The sequence below is a fragment of the Abramis brama genome (assembly GCF_963993115.1).
Source record: "Abramis brama genome assembly, chromosome: 3".
NCBI lineage: Eukaryota > Metazoa > Chordata > Actinopteri > Cypriniformes > Leuciscidae > Abramis > Abramis brama.
In genome coordinates, this window is record NC_139965.1 from 21561479 (window position 1) to 21581007 (window position 19529).

A 19529-nucleotide genomic window follows, 5' to 3' on the forward strand; every position below is an offset into this window, starting at 1 on the left:
AGTCATCAAAGTACTACAGTGGTCTGCCACCTCACAGCCTGTGACGTGGACACGATGAAGATTTTAAACCCGGAAGATGAAAATAGCGGAAAAAAAACTAAAATGTAACCATTTTCCCCCACTATTAAATCTAACAGATGCACAATAATAATAATAATAATAATAATAAAATAAAAAAAACCTGGGTCAGCACATTTTGTCTACCCTGGAAAAACATTCCTGTCCGAAAATGTAATCTTAACCATATCCATACCTAACTAACCCTATCCATAAATTATCACTAAAATCAGAGTGAATGTAGCAGCACCTTGTAAGACACGTAAACTTGTCACTTTTATTGGTTGAATGGAATGTTGTTCCAGGATCAACAAAGGTGCTAACATGTTGCACTTGGTGAAATCTGGTTCTGCTCAGGTTTTGTTTCACTTCTAGAAAATAGGGAAAACCAGGACAATGCTATGTATGCACGTTAATGCCACACAGCTCAAAGTCATACAAAATCTCAGTAGAAAAGGCAAATGTACATGAAGATAATGTATTAGCCAAAGTGGCATTCCAGAAGTTTGAGAAAGGCGAATGGGTTCTGCAAGTTTCAGTTCAGCTAACCACTGTAAATGTCGATCCCAAGAAACCCGACCCCTTTTGAAAGAGTAGGTCAATCGTCTGACACACTATAATACCCGCAGGAAACGAGAGTAGGGGGATGTTGTCTAGTGTAGTTCGGATAGGAGTAAATATGAGTAATTGCGATTCTTTGATGACTGATAATGTTAAACTAACACAGATCACGAATGTATCAATGAATGTATCAGGAAAAGCAAGTTGTAGCCAACAATGCATTATGTGCCAACAGAACATAGATTATGAACAGGAACACAGAGGTTCTTCGAGGCCCTAATATCCAAGCAGAAGTAACAATGAACTACTTAATTTCATGAATTCAATTTATTTGCTGTCCCAGATGGAATTAAACTGGATTCTATGAACTGTTTATTTGACTGTTTAAACTTGGGTACATATTTTAACCTTTTTTTCCTTTTCCTCTGATGTGTAACTGTGAGGACAATTTTTTTAAACCGATTGTTTAATCGTGATCACAATCACCTGAAGACCTGCAGCATGCTTTCTATATAGTCATTGAAAATAAGTGAAACTGTCACACTGACGAAGACAAAGAGCCGAAAAGTTGGTCAACTTTATCTCATGTCTATAATGAGATTTTTTTAGAGTGCAGACTTTTTTTGCATTTATGAATTCAACCAGTCAAACCTTTGCAGGGATCAAAGATTAGTGTTAGACCAACTAACTGCAGCACAGGGAGGAGTCTGCAAAATAGTTGGAACAACCTGCTGTACATACATACCGGACAACAACGCGGACAGACATCTCAATGATCAGGGAATAGTTAGTTATTCCCTTAACTAAGATGAGTTGATACATACCTCTCTCGTCTCAGTGCGTGCAGAGACTCAAACAGAGATTTGGTCCCTAATGAATGAACTGGGCTAAGCTAAGTGCTATCAAAGTGTCGCCGCACGCCAGAGCGATTGAGTGAACGCACTGAGACAAGAGAGGCATGCATCAATATGAAAAAACGGTGGAGTGTTCCTTTAAGGGTCATTATGAATGGTCAGTGACATTGTTATTAGTAGTAGTGCTGTAGCGGTGCGTCGATGACGTCGACGCGTCGACGTCAAAATTACGTCGACGTCATATTTTTTGCGTCGACGCTTCTTTATTTATTTATTTATTTTTTTTATTTTTTTTTGTACCATTCCCGGAGGTACAGCTCGCCACACACACACCGCCCGCCTTGTTATTCTGTCATGTTTTCTCCCTTTCTTTCCAAACCGCGACAAACGCCTGTCTCCTTTATCTGCAGAATGTGATAAATCCGCTCAACCAATCACAGCGCACCATTCCACGCATTGTAAACAGTAACGGTGGCGCTTTGAATACACCCGGCATCCTAGTTTTCCTTATCTACTTTGCACTTTTTGATCAACAAACAAACAAAAAAATGAATACATTTGACGGCATTGATGGACCTGTGGTGGATTCTGCCGTAGGGAAGAAACGTAAGCCATCGAAATCTAATCATTTACGTGAGGAGATTAACAAGATGAGGCACGCGGGAGGAAGAGAAATGCCGACTGTTGCTTGTTCTCACACTGCGTCAAACTTATGTTGAATGCTGACACGTGAACCCCAGGGGATCTTTTAAAAAAATTCTTGTACTCAGTCAACGAAAACCGAGCAGGACCAAGCCATTTTACAGCTGATCGCCGTCAAAAAATTTCAGAAGGTATTTCTTAGCGATGGCTGATTGAATGTAGCCTATGTTTAGTCCAGTACGTGCTAAATATAAGATTAGTATTGACCGAGTTCAGAGGCTGTCATGTGGATCAACTTACTTTGTTGTGTATTTTCAACAGTTTCAATATGAAAAATAACTTTTATATTGATTCAATGGATTAATTGCATTTAAAAAAAAAACGTGTCATGAATTTATTGCATTTTTGGGAAAAAAATAATCTGTTTTTATAATAAATCTTTGAAAATCAAAATCTGGATTTGAATTATTTATGTTATTATAACCTAAAGATGCTATGTGAAAGTTTGAAACAGAAAATAGTGGTTTTAATCTTGCCACTTTCTTGGTAAAGAAAATAAATTTTTTACTCAAATTAATCAAAATGGATTTATCACGTTTATACTATATTATTCAGAAGTAAACATTGTAGCTGACAGTGTGTTTGTCAGAATGTTTATTTTTTAAACCACAACCTTCTAAGTGCTTCTTTTACTGATATATTTAACAATATCTTTTGCATTTCTCATCCAAACAACGTCAAACTTGGCACTGCACTTACTCGTGCCCAGACAGCTGTCGAGTTTGAAATCCATCGGAGTAACGGTTCGAGAGATATGCGAATAACAGACAGGATAATTAATTCAAATTAGTCGTTAGATTAGTCGACTAATCGATAAAATAATCGCCCGACTAATCGTTTAATAAATAATCGTTTACCCCAGCCCTAATTAGTAGGTTGTTAATCTGTTGTGATTTTGTATTAATACATATGATTTATTAAGTAATTGTATGATCAATGCTATTATTTTTGTTGTTTTTTAAATACATTTTTTAAATAACTTTAATCCTGAAATTTGTCAGTGTTGTTACTGGTTCCTGACAGACTAATACTCTATGATCAGTCATTTTCACAATGTTTTTATTGCTTACTTTATCACAAATTATGAATGGGGATAAACATGAAATTTGGGAGGCCTGAGCCTTACAAATGTTCTTTTAAACTACTATAATATTTCTGTGTAGGTATGTCTAACTTAAAGTCTCTTCCATCTTTCTTATAAAATAAACAAAACACCAAATCACAGAATCTAAATAACACTGAAAAAGTAAAACAAGCAAACAGATATTAAATAACTGTAAAGTTAAAATAGCTGGTAGTACTCTACACTTTTTAGAACACAAATATTTTCAGTAGAAGTGCACTTACATGCCTTATAGCTATCTGATATCTGATAATGAACAAATAACTTGCATATGAACATATGTTTTCAAGCATCAATGAACGATCAAATGCAAAGGGTGCAATTTGTTGAACATCTGGGAACCTCAAGGGTTGTTCAACCGGTCATTTAGCGACTAAAGCAATCTACCAAGTGTTTGGAGTTCCACGGTCCAGCATTGTTGGCCAAGAACTGCACATTGACTTGAGTCTTGGTCTCCTGATACAGCTGGGCAGCCATCTAGATGGAATATAAAACAGATTAGCGCACAAAATGCCATATTTATACGCATGCAACCTCAGTTTAACTAATAAACTCAAACTCGCATACATTTGGATATTATTATCCATACAAAACTATATACACATACTTTAGCATTGCGGTATGTGGAGAATGACAAAAAGTCATGGTGGCCTGCCACAGCTGAGACTTTTCTGAAGCAGAAGTACAACGCTCTTTTACAAAGTCTGCTTGACGATCCAGGACCGCTTACAAATGGAGAACTAAGAGAAAGAATAAAAAAGGATTTTATAAAAGCAAAATATAGAAGTCAGCAAAGTAGATAAGAATGTATGCAAAACTAGAGTATGAACAGTACAAAAACAACAATACAATATAAACTATTGACTTGTCAATGTTAACAGACTAAGGCACTGATTATAAATATTCACAAAATAATTTTTTTTTAATTATGTTGAAATCACAGATGACTTCTAAAGCATATACTACAGTAGGTTTATACATTTTTGCAAAAAATAAATTTTCTATGGACAAAATGGAATTTTTACTTCTGGACGCCAAATGTTGTGCTCTATTGTGACAAACAGGTTGGTCACTGGTCAGATTCTCAAATGGTGAAAATATTTATAATAGTCACACCCAATATAGGCAATAAACTTCTGCATGAGATAAGAACATTATTAGCTAGTTTATTAAGTATGACTGACTTGTTGATTGCATAGCCAGTGGTGCTGTCCAGAATCTCAATACTGGAGTCTCCCAAGCACCAGTTGACACTGAGGTCTTTGCTGTAGTTGGTGTTCTCAACAGGCCACCCACTCTCTCCACTCAGGAAGAAGATGGTGGTTTGTTTGAATGGTGGAGGCAGAGCATTATTCCAGCCTGTGCCCAGACGTTTGTTGATGATCTCAGACACTTTCTCTGAGCAGTGTCTGGAATCACCTGGACAACAAGCGGAGAAAAGGTTAATAAGGACAGCCATTTTTCTGGCTGCTTGGATTTCATCCATGAATATGAAATATACAAGTTGTATCTTGTATAAAATGTATGAGTAGTAACTTGAGGCTCTCTAATGCAATCATGAATCAATATATTGCAATTCATTCTTAAAGTCCGCGTGAACCGGAAGTTGCAAACGACTTTTCTCCAGTGCTGTGACGTATTTCCCAGTGAAAAGGAATATTGAACAGAGGGCAGGGTTTTACTCTAGCGCTCCTCCTCTCCATCTCTCGCTCATAACAGACTAACGGTTTGAGGGGAGTGGTTAAGCGTTTCCCAACCCAAGTCCTCAAACCTACGTCATCAGGGAAGGTCCTCCAATGCAGAGGGGAGGGGCATTTTCAGATTTTGATTAAAGATTACGAAGCCAAAAAATTTTTTTGTGTGGATTGACTTGCATGGATGAATTGTTCACCACAAAACGATCAATTTAGGCAAACAAAGTAAATATGGTCAATTTTGATTTCATGTGGACTTTAAGATAATGTGTTGATTCTTCAGTATTTTCACATTTTCAAATGATCATTTCCTAATTCCTACAGTGCAATTAATAAAGCATCTAAAAAGTGGAAGTGGAAATTGACAATATTCAGTGTGGTCAGAGCAACTTCAGTGAGATGTGGTACTAGAGAAAAGCGAAGTGAACCACACAAAAAATATTTACAAGCTGATACTCCAGATCTCAGTCACAGTTTCAATCCAGATCCAACTGCCATATTTGGAAACACTCAGTCACCTGCAAATGCACACAGCTTACCAAGTACAATGCTGGTAATGTAGACTGGGTTAATAAAATGACTCAGTAGTGCCCCCTGCACTCCAGTGACAGTCCAACGGGTGAGTTTGGCACTGTCGGACATGCAACAGATGCGTGCACCCCACACGCTTGGAAGCAGGAAAACAGCAGGGATGAGAGAGCCTTTAGCATGGCACTGCAGCTTCAGAGTGGTGTAAGCACTGCTTTGAGACTTTCTGTGAAAGCATACATGGAAATTTAACTTATTTAATGATTTTAAAGATATACATTAGACAGATTCTCTGAAATAGTCAACCAGGGGTGTCAAACTCAGCTTCTGGCGGGCCACAGCCCTGCAGAGTTTAGTTCCAACCCTGCTCCAACACACTAGTTGTCTAGTAGTTGTCTCACTAATAGTCCTGAAGATTTGATTAGCTGGCTCAGGGCTGAACTCTGCAGGACTGTGGACCTCAAGGGCCAGAGTTGAGAACCCCTGCAATATTGCATACACCTTTTTCCTAACAAGCCTACTGCAATTAAGATTATGGGAGGCACTTCCAGTTTGGGGAAGTTCCACACAAAAAGACAATGTTGCACTACAAATAATCTTTATCGTCAGTTTGACTGAATGAGCTGTAAAATGTACTTAATGTTCTATTTTCAGACGTCAGGAGAATAACAACACTTGGTATTTTAATGTGACATGGTATAACAGGAATATCTATAGCAAGAGCTCTTTTCATTCAATGAATTCTTTTCCTCCTGATTTTTTTCATTTATTCCTTTGTCTTCCGCTGTACCAGTATGAAAAAAGACAACATATAATGCGCATTTGTGGTCTGCTCTCCCGATTTAATTTATGATACAGTATATCCCATGAATAATCCACTGGAATGCGCAATAATCTCTCGTTTTTCATCAAAAATCCTCACGTCTCTTTCCAAGTTTGTTTTCACACAGAAGCTTTAAGATGTAAATGGTTCCCCTCTTCACTTCTAATCCCTATTAGAACCGTTTACTGGAATGCAAAAAATTGAGCGTCAGCGTCAGTTCTGGCAGGCCAGGTAGTCAAGACGCTGCTAATGCTGTTTGCTAACAACACTGTCCCGTCAGCTGATCTGCTCCAGCTGAGCTGCATTAGCTCGTTAACTCCCCTCGCTGTTCAATGGCCAAAGCTCAAACAAGGCGCCCTATTTAAAGCACATTCAGTTGCTCATACATGCTTGCTGCTCGCTTCTGCTGCCCACCACCTCCTCCTTATGCATAACATGGTATTTGCTTTATGTCATGTTGCCTGCTCTGTTCACAGGGGGGATATTTTAGCTCTCACAGTCCTAAACTGTGTGAGCGTTCCCTAATGCTGCTGCTGCTGCTGTCCTCTGACTCTCTGCTATTTCATGGTGCTCATGAAAGGTCAGAGGACTCCCTGAACAGAGCCATACCGCCAAATTCAATTCAGGAACATCAAACTGTTTGCAATCTATTCAATATAAATTCTTTCATTATTTTTATTGTCTGTGTTCTTGACTTAATGGACCTGATAGAAATAACATTTTTGATTAAGGCAACATACAATACAGACATATTACTATAGTGATATTTAACACATCCATATTATTGTTGCGGAAATAAATTGTTTGTTAAAATATTATATTGTAATAAAATATTGTTGCGGTGTTATTCATGGTCTGTTGTAGTCATTTGTTAATGCTTTTACAATTTCTTTTAATGTTCAATGGGTGCGAAAAATGATTGCGAATGAAAATGCGTTCATAGAGCGAACCTTTGCTGATTGTTTACAGTTTAAATTAAGTTACTCCCAAAATTCACGCAAAGCTTCAAGGGGTGTAGGAAAAATGTGGATAATGCAGTGGTTCCCACCCCTGGTCCTGGATTACCCCCAACACTGCACGGTTTAGATGTCTCCCTAATCAAACACACCTGATTCAACTCACCAGTATATTAGTGCAGGGTTGGGACCCACTGGTCAAACTCAGATCCTAGAGCAGGGATGGGTAACTTTGGTCTTGGGGGGCCACTGTCCTGAAGAGTTTAGCTCCCACTCTGATAAAAACTCACCTTTCTAGTAATCCTAAAGACATCGATTAGCTTGTTCAGTTGTGTTTGAATAGGGTTGGAGCTACACTCTGCAGGATACTGGCTCTCAAGGAGCGAAGTTGCCCATCCCTTTCCTGGAGGATCTATTGAATTTATGTTAGCATAGCACATAAAAAAATTATACTTACAAGACTATGCACTGTGCTGCTCCTTTGGGGGTTTTGTTAGTGTACAGGTGAAGGTACATGCGTGGCTTTAGCTGAAGCAGTCGTTCAGATGGAACACTTTCCAATATGGAGCGCTGCTTCAGCTCTGGATCAGCACTGTAGAACAGCAGGAGCTGCTTGTACAAGTACCTGTGACACCAGACAGGACAGACACATTTAGCTCCTTATTTTAACTTTTTTCCTGCCATTGACGAGTTAACTCATCATTTATGAAAAAATGCTTCCCTGCCAATGACGAGTTTTTATGGCTTTTTGTGTTATCATTGTTAAAAGGTAGAGGGCAAAGAAAAAGCAGAAACGAGCGATCTCATATGCAAGCAGATACATATGAAAATACCGGTAATGCGATCATCAACAATAAACAGCATATAAATTAAATGAACCCAGGAAGTGGTATATGACTGTGCAAGCATTAGGGGTGTTGATGGACTCGATCTACTCCATCTATGTTTTGATCATCGTTCTGAATATGATCCAGATGTAGTCATTGGCAAAAACGTATATCAATATATATATAGACAGAGAGAGAGAGAGAGAGAGAAGTCCTGCTCTTTGTCTCTCTCCATTTCTATCTAAGCTGTTCAAAATGTTCAAACCTTTTGAGGGCTCTGCGGGCGATGACAATGGCGTGGCAGTCATGGACGACAGATCCCGTGTAAGAAAGCCAACCACTGCAGCAGTTCTGACCTGATCCCAGAGCTACCACTTCATATTGCTCACAGTGCTGCGTACCCGTGTCACGTACCTCTGACACACACATTAAAAACATATTTTTAACCATAATTAATAAAGATGATACATTTCAACTGAGAAATCATTAAATTCATAAATGATTTTAATTGATCATTTTTTGTTTTGGAACCTACATAATTGTTGAGTCCTAGGCTATGAATGAAATTGCCCCTATACCCTTAAATAGGGCAATATTTGAGGGGAAAGCCATTTGCAGAGGTGTCCGAAACCATAGTGCTCGTTATCAATTGCACTCATTCAATCCCACAATGCAGCGCAATAACGAGTGTACAACTGATTTACACTGAATGGCTAGAGAATACCCATAATGCACTATGAGGGTCATGCTGAAAGAATTCTTGCGTCTTGTCAGAAGATGCCGCTCACAGGTGAATCATCCATCTATCCTTTTTCCAAACCTCTGGTCCATTATGGGTACAGCTTAATATCATACAGGTATAAATTCCTTTTTAATTGATTATATCATTTTTAATATAAGGTTTACACGTGCTAATTTCCATGACAGAGTTCAAGATAAATCTTATCATCACTATAATTATTCAACAGCAAGCACTATACAAAAGCGGCAGCACTTCCGGCACACTCAGTGTCAGTGTCAATTCGATCGTTCATTGCATTTGATCGTTCATTGGCAGTGCATCTCACCTCTCTCCAGTACAAAAGCAGCAAAGCAGCTCTTAGCCCTGTGGTACTCAGGACATTCTCTGAGCAGCTTGCCAAAACGTTCAGTACACACAGCTGTTACGCGGTGTTTGTGCCAGTCCGTGAACTTTACTGAAAGAGCAAGAATTTGAGACAACAGTAGTAGTAAAGAAACATCTGACACAAAAAATAATGAAAATTCTTTAAAAACAAAAGTCAGCATACCTCCAGTTTTCTGGCCCCTCCTGAGAGTGCCATCTGTGGTGTCTTCCAGGTCTTCTAGGGTTGTTTCACCTCCTATAATACTACTCAGGCTCCATGCAGAAGGGGACTCTGGGCCAGAGTCCAGGTCCTCCACTTGGGGCGAAGACTCCAATGATGGGATTTCTAGGCTATGGTGGCCTAAAGCAGTGGGTTCCTCTATAATATCAACAAAGTGCCGTAACTCTGGGTTTGAGGGTTGACTCTCTTTTGCAGGTGATGGAGTATCTTTAAGCTCATTGTTAGGGCCAAGAGGCTTGAGACTGGCCCTGTGGACTCCAAAGGTGGGCTCCCTCTCAGGAGCAAAGCGCATCATTAGAGTGGCAGCTATTCGAGGAAGCCGTTTCCCCTCTGCATTCACACCGTGGTTTGCCATTATCTGCTGTAAATCGTCGTGCAGTTTTGATAAACTGCACAAAAGAGAACTAGTCACAAACTCACAAACATGCCGATTTAAAAAGATTATTGTACATTATGGGCCTGAAATATGACAGATTTATCTCAGATATAGCAAGTGCCTAATTTTAGCTGACCAATGTGACTGATAACTGGACAGCCTAACTTACTTAAATCAAAATGCATGTATAATATAAAAAATACACGACGTAACATGAGCTAAAGTGTAGGTCATACACAATACACAACAAAGTGATACGTTATATACACTGTATTTTTTAAAGATACCTGACTTTCAAAAGAGTTTCTTTGTCGAATAAATTGATCAGCAACTCTCTTCAACCTGCAAGATTGAGCTAATTATTGGGAGGAGCCTCAGCCTGCTTGTGTCACGTGACAGCGATAGCGCGTAAAAGCATGAATAAAATGATTTTAAAGCCAATTTCACCGCTTTACAGTAAAGATGTTAAACATACAAAATGCAAATTGTATTTTATTTGTGAAAATCTACATTTAAAAATATTTTTAAAAACCAAAAAAGTAAAAATGTTCACAATGCTCGGCGCCTGGTCGACAATTTTGTGAAAAATACAGCTGTCTTTAAGTTAGACCTTTTAGGATTGGATTGAGGTATTAAACACAAGTTATATAATGATAATGGTTAAAAAATATAATCATATCAAAGTCGTATTATTTATGAAACCTTTATAAATCGAGTCTCTGGAAAGTTTAAGAAACTACTTTATGTAAAGCTTCTTTGAAAGCTTTTCTCTTTGAGAGCTTCTTTGGCCCGGTTTCACAGACAGGGCTTAGGTTGAGCCAGGATTAGACCTTAGTTCAATTAGGAAATTTAGCTTTTATAAACGTGCCTTAGAAAAAATGTGTTTTGTTGTTTTCAAGTTGTTCTCAGTTAAAACAGACCAAACATGCATTTTAGTCTGGAAGTAACGTTAGGCTTAAGTCTTGTCTGTGAAACCGGGGAAATATGTTTTTAAAACGCTGTGCAAAACGTTACATACACTTGACCAGCAGGTGTCACCAGCGGACAGTGTTTTGATTTATGTTGTAGGTCGTTGAGCTCATTGACAGTATTTATTTTTGTTCATATTATTATTTAATATAAAAGATTATATTTTAATATATAAAAATATCAAGAGAAACATTTATTCACAATATATAATAAGCAACAATTTAACTGAATCTCACTTTCTGATTTGTGAGATGAAATTCTCTTCTCTTCATAGTAACCATATTTGACCAACACAAGAATGTCCCTCCTCCATGACGAGCATGCATCATCCCGCCTGTTATAAAGTCATTCATCCATTGGCTGACTTCACCTAGCAATCAACATTGCAACAACAGGAAGCCGTTTGCTTCTTCTTTAGGATTGGTCGATTGCATTGCGTCTCGGCCCACTCGTCCAATCACTGCGCTTCGTGAACGAAACGTATTGGCGGTGGCGCGGGTTTTATATTTATTGTGCATCAGGTCGGCGGGAGATAGAGGTCTGCTCAACGGAGTTTAGCCAATTTACTGTAATTTGTATCTGTTCTGTTGGAGAGTGTCAACTTAAAAGCGTTAAAATGGACGATTTTGGCCTTTATGCAATATTTGGAGTAGATGAACCACCACAGCAGATCTTAAGGTAAAGTTCACTGAGATAAACAAACATTGGAAATGCATTGGGCTCTCTATTTTTATTATTTTAATGCAACTCAAGCTGCGCATGCTTCCAGTGATTCAAATGTTTTTTATGCATGGAAGATATTCAGATAGCTATCATAGCTTCATATATTTTATTATTATAATTAAGCAATGATTGGAGTCATGCAAGCGTTGACAGTGCAATGCATACTTTCTGTATCCCGCCTCGTGAAATTCTTGCGGGAAACAGAAAAAACTACAAAGACGCACACAATATCAACTTTAGCTACCTGTCCCGGTTATACATGTTTTATTATCCACAGCAGACGTGATGGGTGGCAGAGCTCAGTTGAGATCCAGCCTAGTGTTCAGCTGATGGTTCTCTTCTCCAGAGGAGACTGGGGAAAACGAGACTCAATCTCTGTGGAACTTGCTGATGAGAGGGACATACCCATTAATATGGGAAAACTAACACCATACAATAAGTAAGTTTACTGTTTGTGTCAAATCAGTATAGTATATTTTAGTTGGAAGTTGGAACCTTTAACCTAAACCTTCCCTCTCTTCAGATGTCTGTCATGGGAAGCTGGTGAGGATGGAGTCTGGCCCAGTGGCGCAACCTTAACTGTCAAACTCAGTGGGGTAAGTATGAGACACTACCAAGATTTAAGCACAGACTGCATGTAATAAAAAAATCACCCTATCCATTTTCTAAATGCATATTATTGATCTTAATGTGAACAATATTATATTATAATATTATAACAACACATGCCAGATTTCTTCAATAATTGAATCCCCATATATACTGATTGGCGTCATCACTGTCTCCTCTCCACCAATAAGCTGGTGTGTGGTGGGCAAGTATTGGCGCAATATGGCTGCCGTCGCATCATCCAGGTGGATGCTGCACATCGGTGGTGGTTGAGGAGATTCCCCCTTCTATGTAAAGCGCTTTGAGTGCTGAGAAAAGCTCTATATAAATGTAACTTGTTACTATTATTATTATTATTATTATTATTTAGTTTGATTAAACCCATTACAATCAAGCTTACATTTAAATCTGCCTCCGTCCACTGAACGAGATGTATTGAACCAAGTGATGCTTTTCATTGATGCATTTCACTTGGATGTACATCAAAATACAGAAGAAAAGACTTTAAGGAAAAATCTCCAGAATAAATTCATGTAATGTTTTAAACAGAACTGAAGATGCTGAAAGCTTTAAAGGGATAGTTCACCTAAAAATGAAAATTCCATCATAATTTACCTGCCCTCAAGTTCCAAACCTGTACTAATTTCTTTCTTATGCTGAACACAAAAGAATATATTTTGAAGAATGTTGGTAACCAAACAGTTTCTGGTCCCTGTTGACTTCCATAGTATTTTCTTCTATAGTATGGAAGTCAATGGAGACCAGCAACTGTTTGGTTACCAAAATTCTTCAAAATATCTTCTTTTGTGTTGAACAGAAGTACTTCATGCAGGTTTGGAACAACTTAAGGGTGAGTAAATTATGACAGAATTTTCATTTTTATAGGTGAACTATCCCTTTAAGCTTTCAGCAAAGATAGTAGCATCTTCAGTTCTGTTTAAAACATTTTGCATGACCCCTTTAATCAAATTATACGTAATATTTAAGAAGTAAAATTCAACAATTGTGTGAAGTCCGTAAACCTGTGCATATCTGATTGCGACAACAAACTTACCCATAATCCTGTTTTCCAAAGGGTACTAGTGATTTCTTGGATCCAGTGTTGACTGTTTCACAGATGGAATGCACTCCAGAGGTAAATTTAGCCTGTTATACCTATTTTGACTAAAGTTAGATTCGCTCTGTGCTTGCCGGTACTTACCTGCAGTGTTTTCTCTCAATTCATTGTTTTTAGTGCAACTCCACAGCACCTGTATTAAGGGAATGTCTAGGCAAGAGGAAGTGGTCTCAGGGAGAGGAGGAGGAAGAAGAAATCAATGAAGGGAGAGGAAAGGAGAACATCTGCCCTAACGCCTCCCAAAAGGCAACACCTCACAGACGGGGCAAGAACAATCCTCGTGGAGGTCAAACCCGTCTGTTCTCTCAAAAGGAGGAACAGACTGCAACTTCCAGTTCTCAAAGCCACAAGGCTAAAGGCAAGCAGGCCAAACCCTCCTCACAGACTGGTGAATGATTTTTTTTTTCTTTGCTTGCATGTGGGGTGTATTAATAATGTGTTATGATTGTTATTTTATGTTTGGCAATACTTCTTTTCCAGCTCCATTGGACAAACCGTCAGGTCGCTGGGGTCAGACTCTCTGTCCCATTGATCCTCAGACAGCCATTTTGATTGGAGGACAAGGATCCAGAATGCAGTTCTGCAAAGACCCCATCTGGAAACTATGCACAGGTAAAAATGTAATGTTTCTGTCTCACCATGTCAATAGATTGTAATTTTGTTATTATATTATTAGATCTGCTATCACTTGGTAGATATAATTCTGCTCTTAAAGTCATCATGAAATGGTCTTTTCTTCCCTATTGTGATGCATAGCTGAGTGAAACGATGTCTCGAACAAGAAAAAAATTTAGGTTGAGACTTGATTTTGTCCTTTGGGAATTGATTGGATCATTGTGGTTTGCTATTGCTATGATCTCATGTGAGTGATAAGTTGTCCTGCCCACGCATCGGTAAAAACATAATCAGATAAAAAAGAGATGCTGCTGAAAGAGGGAGGGGAAGTTATTATGATTAAAGATAATGAGGGCACATGAATAAAATAAAGATGTCACAGATAATAATTTTCAGACAGTATGTATAATGAATACTGCAACATTGTTCATTTTGATTTCATGGAGACTTTTTTTATTTATTATTATTATTTTTTTTCAGAGGATCTTTCTTGGGTACCTGCTGAAACCCTGGCAGAAGGACCGACCCCTGAGGCCCGAATTGGTCACACAGCAACCTATGATCCAGAGTCTAAGCGTATCTTTGTGTTTGGCGGCTCAAAGCATAAGAAATGGTTTAATGATGTTCACATCTTAGACACACAAAGCTGGCGTTGGACTTTGGTAGAGGTTAGTCTGCAATTTATTCAACAAACACCTGTCAATTATCTTTAACACATGAATAGGCACATACGATTTGTTTTTGTTATAGATGTCACCCTTTTCTCATCCATAGTAAATACAGATTTCATTTTATTAGCCAGTAGGTACTTAAAAGTTTTTTTGGATTTCGTTGACCTCTTTAGGCGCAGGGAAAAGTGCCTCCTCTGGCTTACCACAGCTGCAGCATGTTCCGGGGAGAGCTCTTTGTGTTTGGAGGAGTGTTTCCTCGCCCACATCCAGAACCAGATGGCTGCAGTGACTCCATCTACATCTTTAACCCTGATATGGCCATCTGGTATCAACCCATTGTCAATGGAGAGAAGCCTGCTCCACGCTCTGGGTAGGGCTGTTCATGTCTCTATTTTAAATCAAAGTAGTCCACAGTTATTTAAAGTTACATTAGCAACATTTTGAGATGTGTAATACTTCATTAATTGCATGACTGATAGTGATGTTTTAAAACTATTTTCAGTTGTGCATGTGGCATATGAGTATTTTCTTTCTGACTTCTAACAGATTTTGGTAAATTTGTGCAGGCACTCAGCATGTGTGATGCAGGGGAGGATCTTTGTGTTTGGCGGATGGGACACTCCTGTCTGCTTCAATGACATGTTCATGCTAGATCTTGGTAAACACTGCAAGAATTGTTACTCTTTTCAAGACTTATTATTTGATTTTAATTTGGTTTCTCACTGTGTTATGTCTTATTGGGGAAAAATAAGGAATAACTAAATGTGTAAAGTCACTGGAAGGCAGTAGTCATGGTAACCAAATATTTTCTGACATTGACTGAATTGTTTTAGCATTGATGGGAAAAACCTGAATCTGTCATTTTGACAGATTACACTGTTGGTGATCTACTGTAACTGTAATTCCCACCCCTGTCATGTTGTTGGCAAGCACGCATATTAATTAGCGATTACCTAGTCTTGTATCAACATACAATTGCAAAAATATCACGGCAGCTGAGTTTGAAGTTTCTTCGGACGGTTGAATATTAGTGATCTTGTTGATAAAAGAGTTGAAAAAAGAGAGACTGATGCGGATGCAGTGGCGAGGACAGTTTAAGCCCATGCAGACCAGGAGGAAGGTTTGAGTTCAGGCAGATGGAGAAAGTCACTATATCTTTGTCCTGTACGTTTGTGATTTAAAAATGTAAATGTGAATGAAAACAAAGGCTATTAAATGGCTTATTATCATTAAAATACGAAAATTACAATGACAAGTAATAATAGATTATGACTGAAATTTTAGACCCTGTCTGTCAAAATGACGGACAATGAGAGTTTAATGCAACCACTGCTGGAAGGAGATGTTTTGCCACTCATAGAAGTCATCTCAGTACTGTTACTTGAGGACAAAAAAATCTACTAGACATGTTTTACATGGTAGAGGAGAGTGTCATATATCCATTGTTATGCACGGTTTCTATATGGAACTGTTATACTTCCATTCTTTATTCAGATCTGTGTAGATTTTCTGCATATTTAATACCTGGTATAATACTGTTTTACACATTAATAACGGAAGCACTCTTTAAAAAGTGGAGTAGTCAGCTTAAAATAGCATATTGTCACATCCTATTTCAGGCTTGATGGAGTTTTCTGCTGTGAAGACAAGTGGGACAGCCCCCTCTCCTAGAAGGTATTTAAAACATGCTCTCAACAGCAAACAAAATGTATAACAAAATTTCAGTTGTCTTATTATGGTTACAAGATTGAACATCTTGATCAAATTTTATGTAACCTATACCTGTTCCATACTGTATCACAGCTGGCACGGCTGTGCGGTTCTTTCAGACTGCAACTTCCTGATCCATGGCGGATACAATGGGAACAATGCACTGAGTGACACATTCATCTTCAACACAGGTGAGACTTGTGTTGGGTTTTTTGCCCCAATTCCACTTCCAGGACTCTATGGTTGCTACTACATGCACTAATACTGTTAATTTTTTGGGTTGGTAATATTCTCTAGAAGTCTTTTGTTTTGCTCAACAAGTCTGTATTTATTTGATAAAATATACAGTAAAAAACAGTATTACTATGAAATTGTATTACAATTTAATTAACTGTTTTTGTTTATTTATATACAAGGCTTTGACATATTGACAATGAAACTGAAACACCTTGTTTTAGACCACAATAATTTATTATAGTGTAGGGCCTCATTTTGCTGCCAATACAGCATAATTCCGTATTGGGAATGGCAGATCCAAGTCCTTCACAGTGGCCAGAGGGATTTTGAGCCATTCCTCTTCCAGAACAGTGGCCAGGTCACCGTGATGCTGGTGGAGGAAAAAGTTTTCTGACTTGCTCCTCCAAAAGTGCCTCAAAGATATTTAGATCTGGTGACTGCAGATCATGGGAAATGTTAAATTTCACTTTCATGTTCATCAAACCATTCTGTCACAAGTCTTGCTGTGTGTATTGGTGCATGCTGATACATAACACCCCCTTCAGGGTACTATGTTTGAAACATTAGGTACACATGGTCCTCCAGAATGGTTCAGTAGTCCTTGGCAGTGAAGTGCCCATCAAGTACAGTAGGGAATACCATGATATTGCAGCCCAACCATCACTGATCCACCCCCGTGCTTAAGCCTCTTTGGGCCTTCTCTACACTGTAACTCCCACGGATGTGTGAAAGACAGTGAAGGTGGACTCATCAGAGAACAATTGGCACTGTTGGTACCACACCACTGAAACCGACTTTGACATTTGCACAAGTGACCAAAGGTTTGGCTATATAGCAGCCCGACCATGAATATTGAAGCTCCCATTTGCTCCCATTATTGAATTTGGAGCTCCCAATGAACAGTTTTGTTGAGTCAATGTGTGCATTTAACTATGCAGTTGGGCAGCTGTGGTTTTATGTTTTTTGGATACAATCCGGGTTAGTGCCTGGACATCCCTTTCAGACAGCTTGCGTCAACAAATTTTCGTATGCGTTTTTTCGTATTCTTCATTTGGTGGCTCTGAATTGTCAAAACACCTCTCAAAATGCTTGCTACGGATGCGAAAAACGCAGAAAATCGAACCCGTTCCGAATTTTTTAAAATTTATTTATTTTTTATGGCGGACGAAAGTTTCGGAGGCAGTGTGTAAATGTGATTGACACAACATGAGGTCGTATTTATTTTTTAATGTGCGAGAATTTCGGACTCCGTGAGCAAGGACCTTTACTCTTATTGGATGTGGTTTGTCATACACCAGTCTGAATCCCTTCATGAGTCTTTGTGGTGCATTGAGAGCTATTGTATCCATGGGGAAATGTCGGCATACCACCACGGTATGCCGACATTTCCCCATGGATACAATAGCTCTCAATGCACCACAAAGACTTGCTGTCCTGGTCACAGATGTGCCAGCGAGAAGCGAGACCTTGAACTCTGATATGTCTCCCATTACTGTGTGTTTTGTGGATTGCAATATTTTATGTACAGCTGTGCTATTGCTCTGCTAATTCAACCTTCACACTCTGCTCTTACTAATGGAACGTAAAATCAGTGAAAATTAGCCACCAGGCCACGCATATATAGGCAGGAAACCTTCAGCACTGTATTGGCCGGCGTTTCAGTTTCATTGTCCATGCCTGTAAAGCCGAAGCTGAATTTTCAGCATCATTACTACAGTGTTCAGTGTCGCATGATCCTTCAGAAATCATTCTGATATGCTGATTTGGTGCTCAAGAAATATTCATTATTATTTTCAATGTTGAAAACTCTTGTTCTGCTACATTTTTTCAGGACAGATTAAACAGAAAGTTCAAAAGAACAGCATTTATTTGCAAAAAAAAATCCTTTATAACATTGTAAGTTTTGTTATAAGTTATAACTTTCTTTAAAAATCTTAGTGACCCCAAACTTTTGATTTGTAGTGTATGTTGTCACATCCCATGAATGCTGTTGATCGATTTAAAGGTTGTATTTAACCTGGAATATTCCTTTCAAAGCAACTAGCTTTTACTATTATTTTTAACAATAATTTTTCTTTTTTACTCCAGACACTAGTTGCTGGTCATCTCTGTCTCTACCCCAGCTCAATTCTTTCCCCCGAGCTGGACATTCCATCATTACCATGCCCACCACATGCAGAAAGGTAAAAAAAAAAAAAAACTCACATTATGGACACCTTTATAAAGTAGTTTTGGTTCATTATAATGGCTATTGATTTTCACTGCTCAGACCTTTAATACTAGTGTCTTTGCCTGTAAAGGGATCTATAGATGAAGACGAGGACCTTCCAGAATCATCCCCACAAACGCTGTTGGTTTTTGGTGGAGGTGACAACGAAGGGAGCTTCTTCGCCGACCTTTTCACTATGCCAGTAGAAGAGCTAAAAAGAGACTAAACACTTGCATCACAATTCGGTTTTACATGCTTTTTTTTATGCTGTGCTGTTTCAGATTTTGTTCTTTGTGGTTTGATTGTGGCTTATTTAAAGAGGTGTATTACACTTTCACTCAGGTATTTGCATTATATCATCCTTTATTAACAAACTTATGCTCAGACCTTGGGAAGTCAGTCTATAATGTTATGATTTGTGATACAAGCCCATTATTATTATAGATCAGTAAGAGTGGGCTGTTTTCTTCTTCAGAATAATACTTCTTCAAACATCATTAGATATAGATTTGTTTTTTTTGTTTATTTCATGAAGGGATTCAGGTTTGATCAACGAAAAGCTTTTTTTGGTGTCCGTTTTGTATATACATGCTTTTAGATAAAGCTTCTTTTTTAATGTCTCTGTAAAATTATGATTTAGCTGTAAATACTGTCGCAGCAAACCTGTTCAAAATTAAACGTTCTTTAAAAATTCAAACGCCTCTTTTCTTCAGTTATTCGAGCACTTTGGTTCAATCACACAGCAGGTCAGTCACACAGAAACTGTTTCCTGTGTCCAGGGCATCTGCTAAATTTCAAAATCTCCACGGAAACAACGACCAC

The 19529-nt window shown here is 38.4% G+C and overlaps 2 protein-coding genes across 4 annotated transcripts; one reads left to right on the forward strand and one right to left on the reverse strand.

Moving 5' to 3' along the window:
• Nucleotides 1-3215: 3215 nt before the first annotated feature.
• Nucleotides 3216-9851, reverse strand: adad2 (adenosine deaminase domain containing 2). The gene is made up of 8 exons (XM_084109081.1): nucleotides 9415-9851; nucleotides 9193-9321; nucleotides 8391-8541; nucleotides 7756-7923; nucleotides 5531-5745; nucleotides 4482-4716; nucleotides 3905-4037; nucleotides 3216-3774 (listed from the first exon to the last, which is right to left on the reverse strand). Exons 1-8 carry the CDS (start codon nucleotides 9824-9826, stop codon nucleotides 3664-3666), a joined length of 1554 nt encoding a protein of 517 aa, XP_083965207.1. The 5' UTR covers nucleotides 9827-9851; the 3' UTR covers nucleotides 3216-3663.
• A 1476-nt stretch (nucleotides 9852-11327) lies between these two features.
• Nucleotides 11328-19398, forward strand: krcp (kelch repeat-containing protein). 3 transcript variants are annotated; one of them, XM_084109079.1, is made up of 13 exons: nucleotides 11328-11494; nucleotides 11820-11978; nucleotides 12063-12135; nucleotides 13224-13283; nucleotides 13383-13653; nucleotides 13746-13877; nucleotides 14361-14548; nucleotides 14725-14921; nucleotides 15118-15209; nucleotides 16171-16225; nucleotides 16355-16452; nucleotides 18587-18681; nucleotides 18799-19398. In XM_084109079.1, the coding sequence occupies exons 1-13, from the start codon at nucleotides 11433-11435 to the stop codon at nucleotides 18931-18933; spliced, it is 1617 nt and encodes a 538-aa protein (XP_083965205.1). In that variant the 5' UTR covers nucleotides 11328-11432; the 3' UTR covers nucleotides 18934-19398. The 3 variants fall into 3 exon arrangements, with proteins under 3 accessions (XP_083965205.1, XP_083965206.1, XP_083965204.1); XM_084109080.1 differs by having other exon boundaries at nucleotides 11332-11494; nucleotides 11817-11978; nucleotides 13383-13623; XM_084109078.1 differs by having other exon boundaries at nucleotides 11341-11494; nucleotides 11817-11978.
• Nucleotides 19399-19529: the final 131 nt, after the last annotated feature.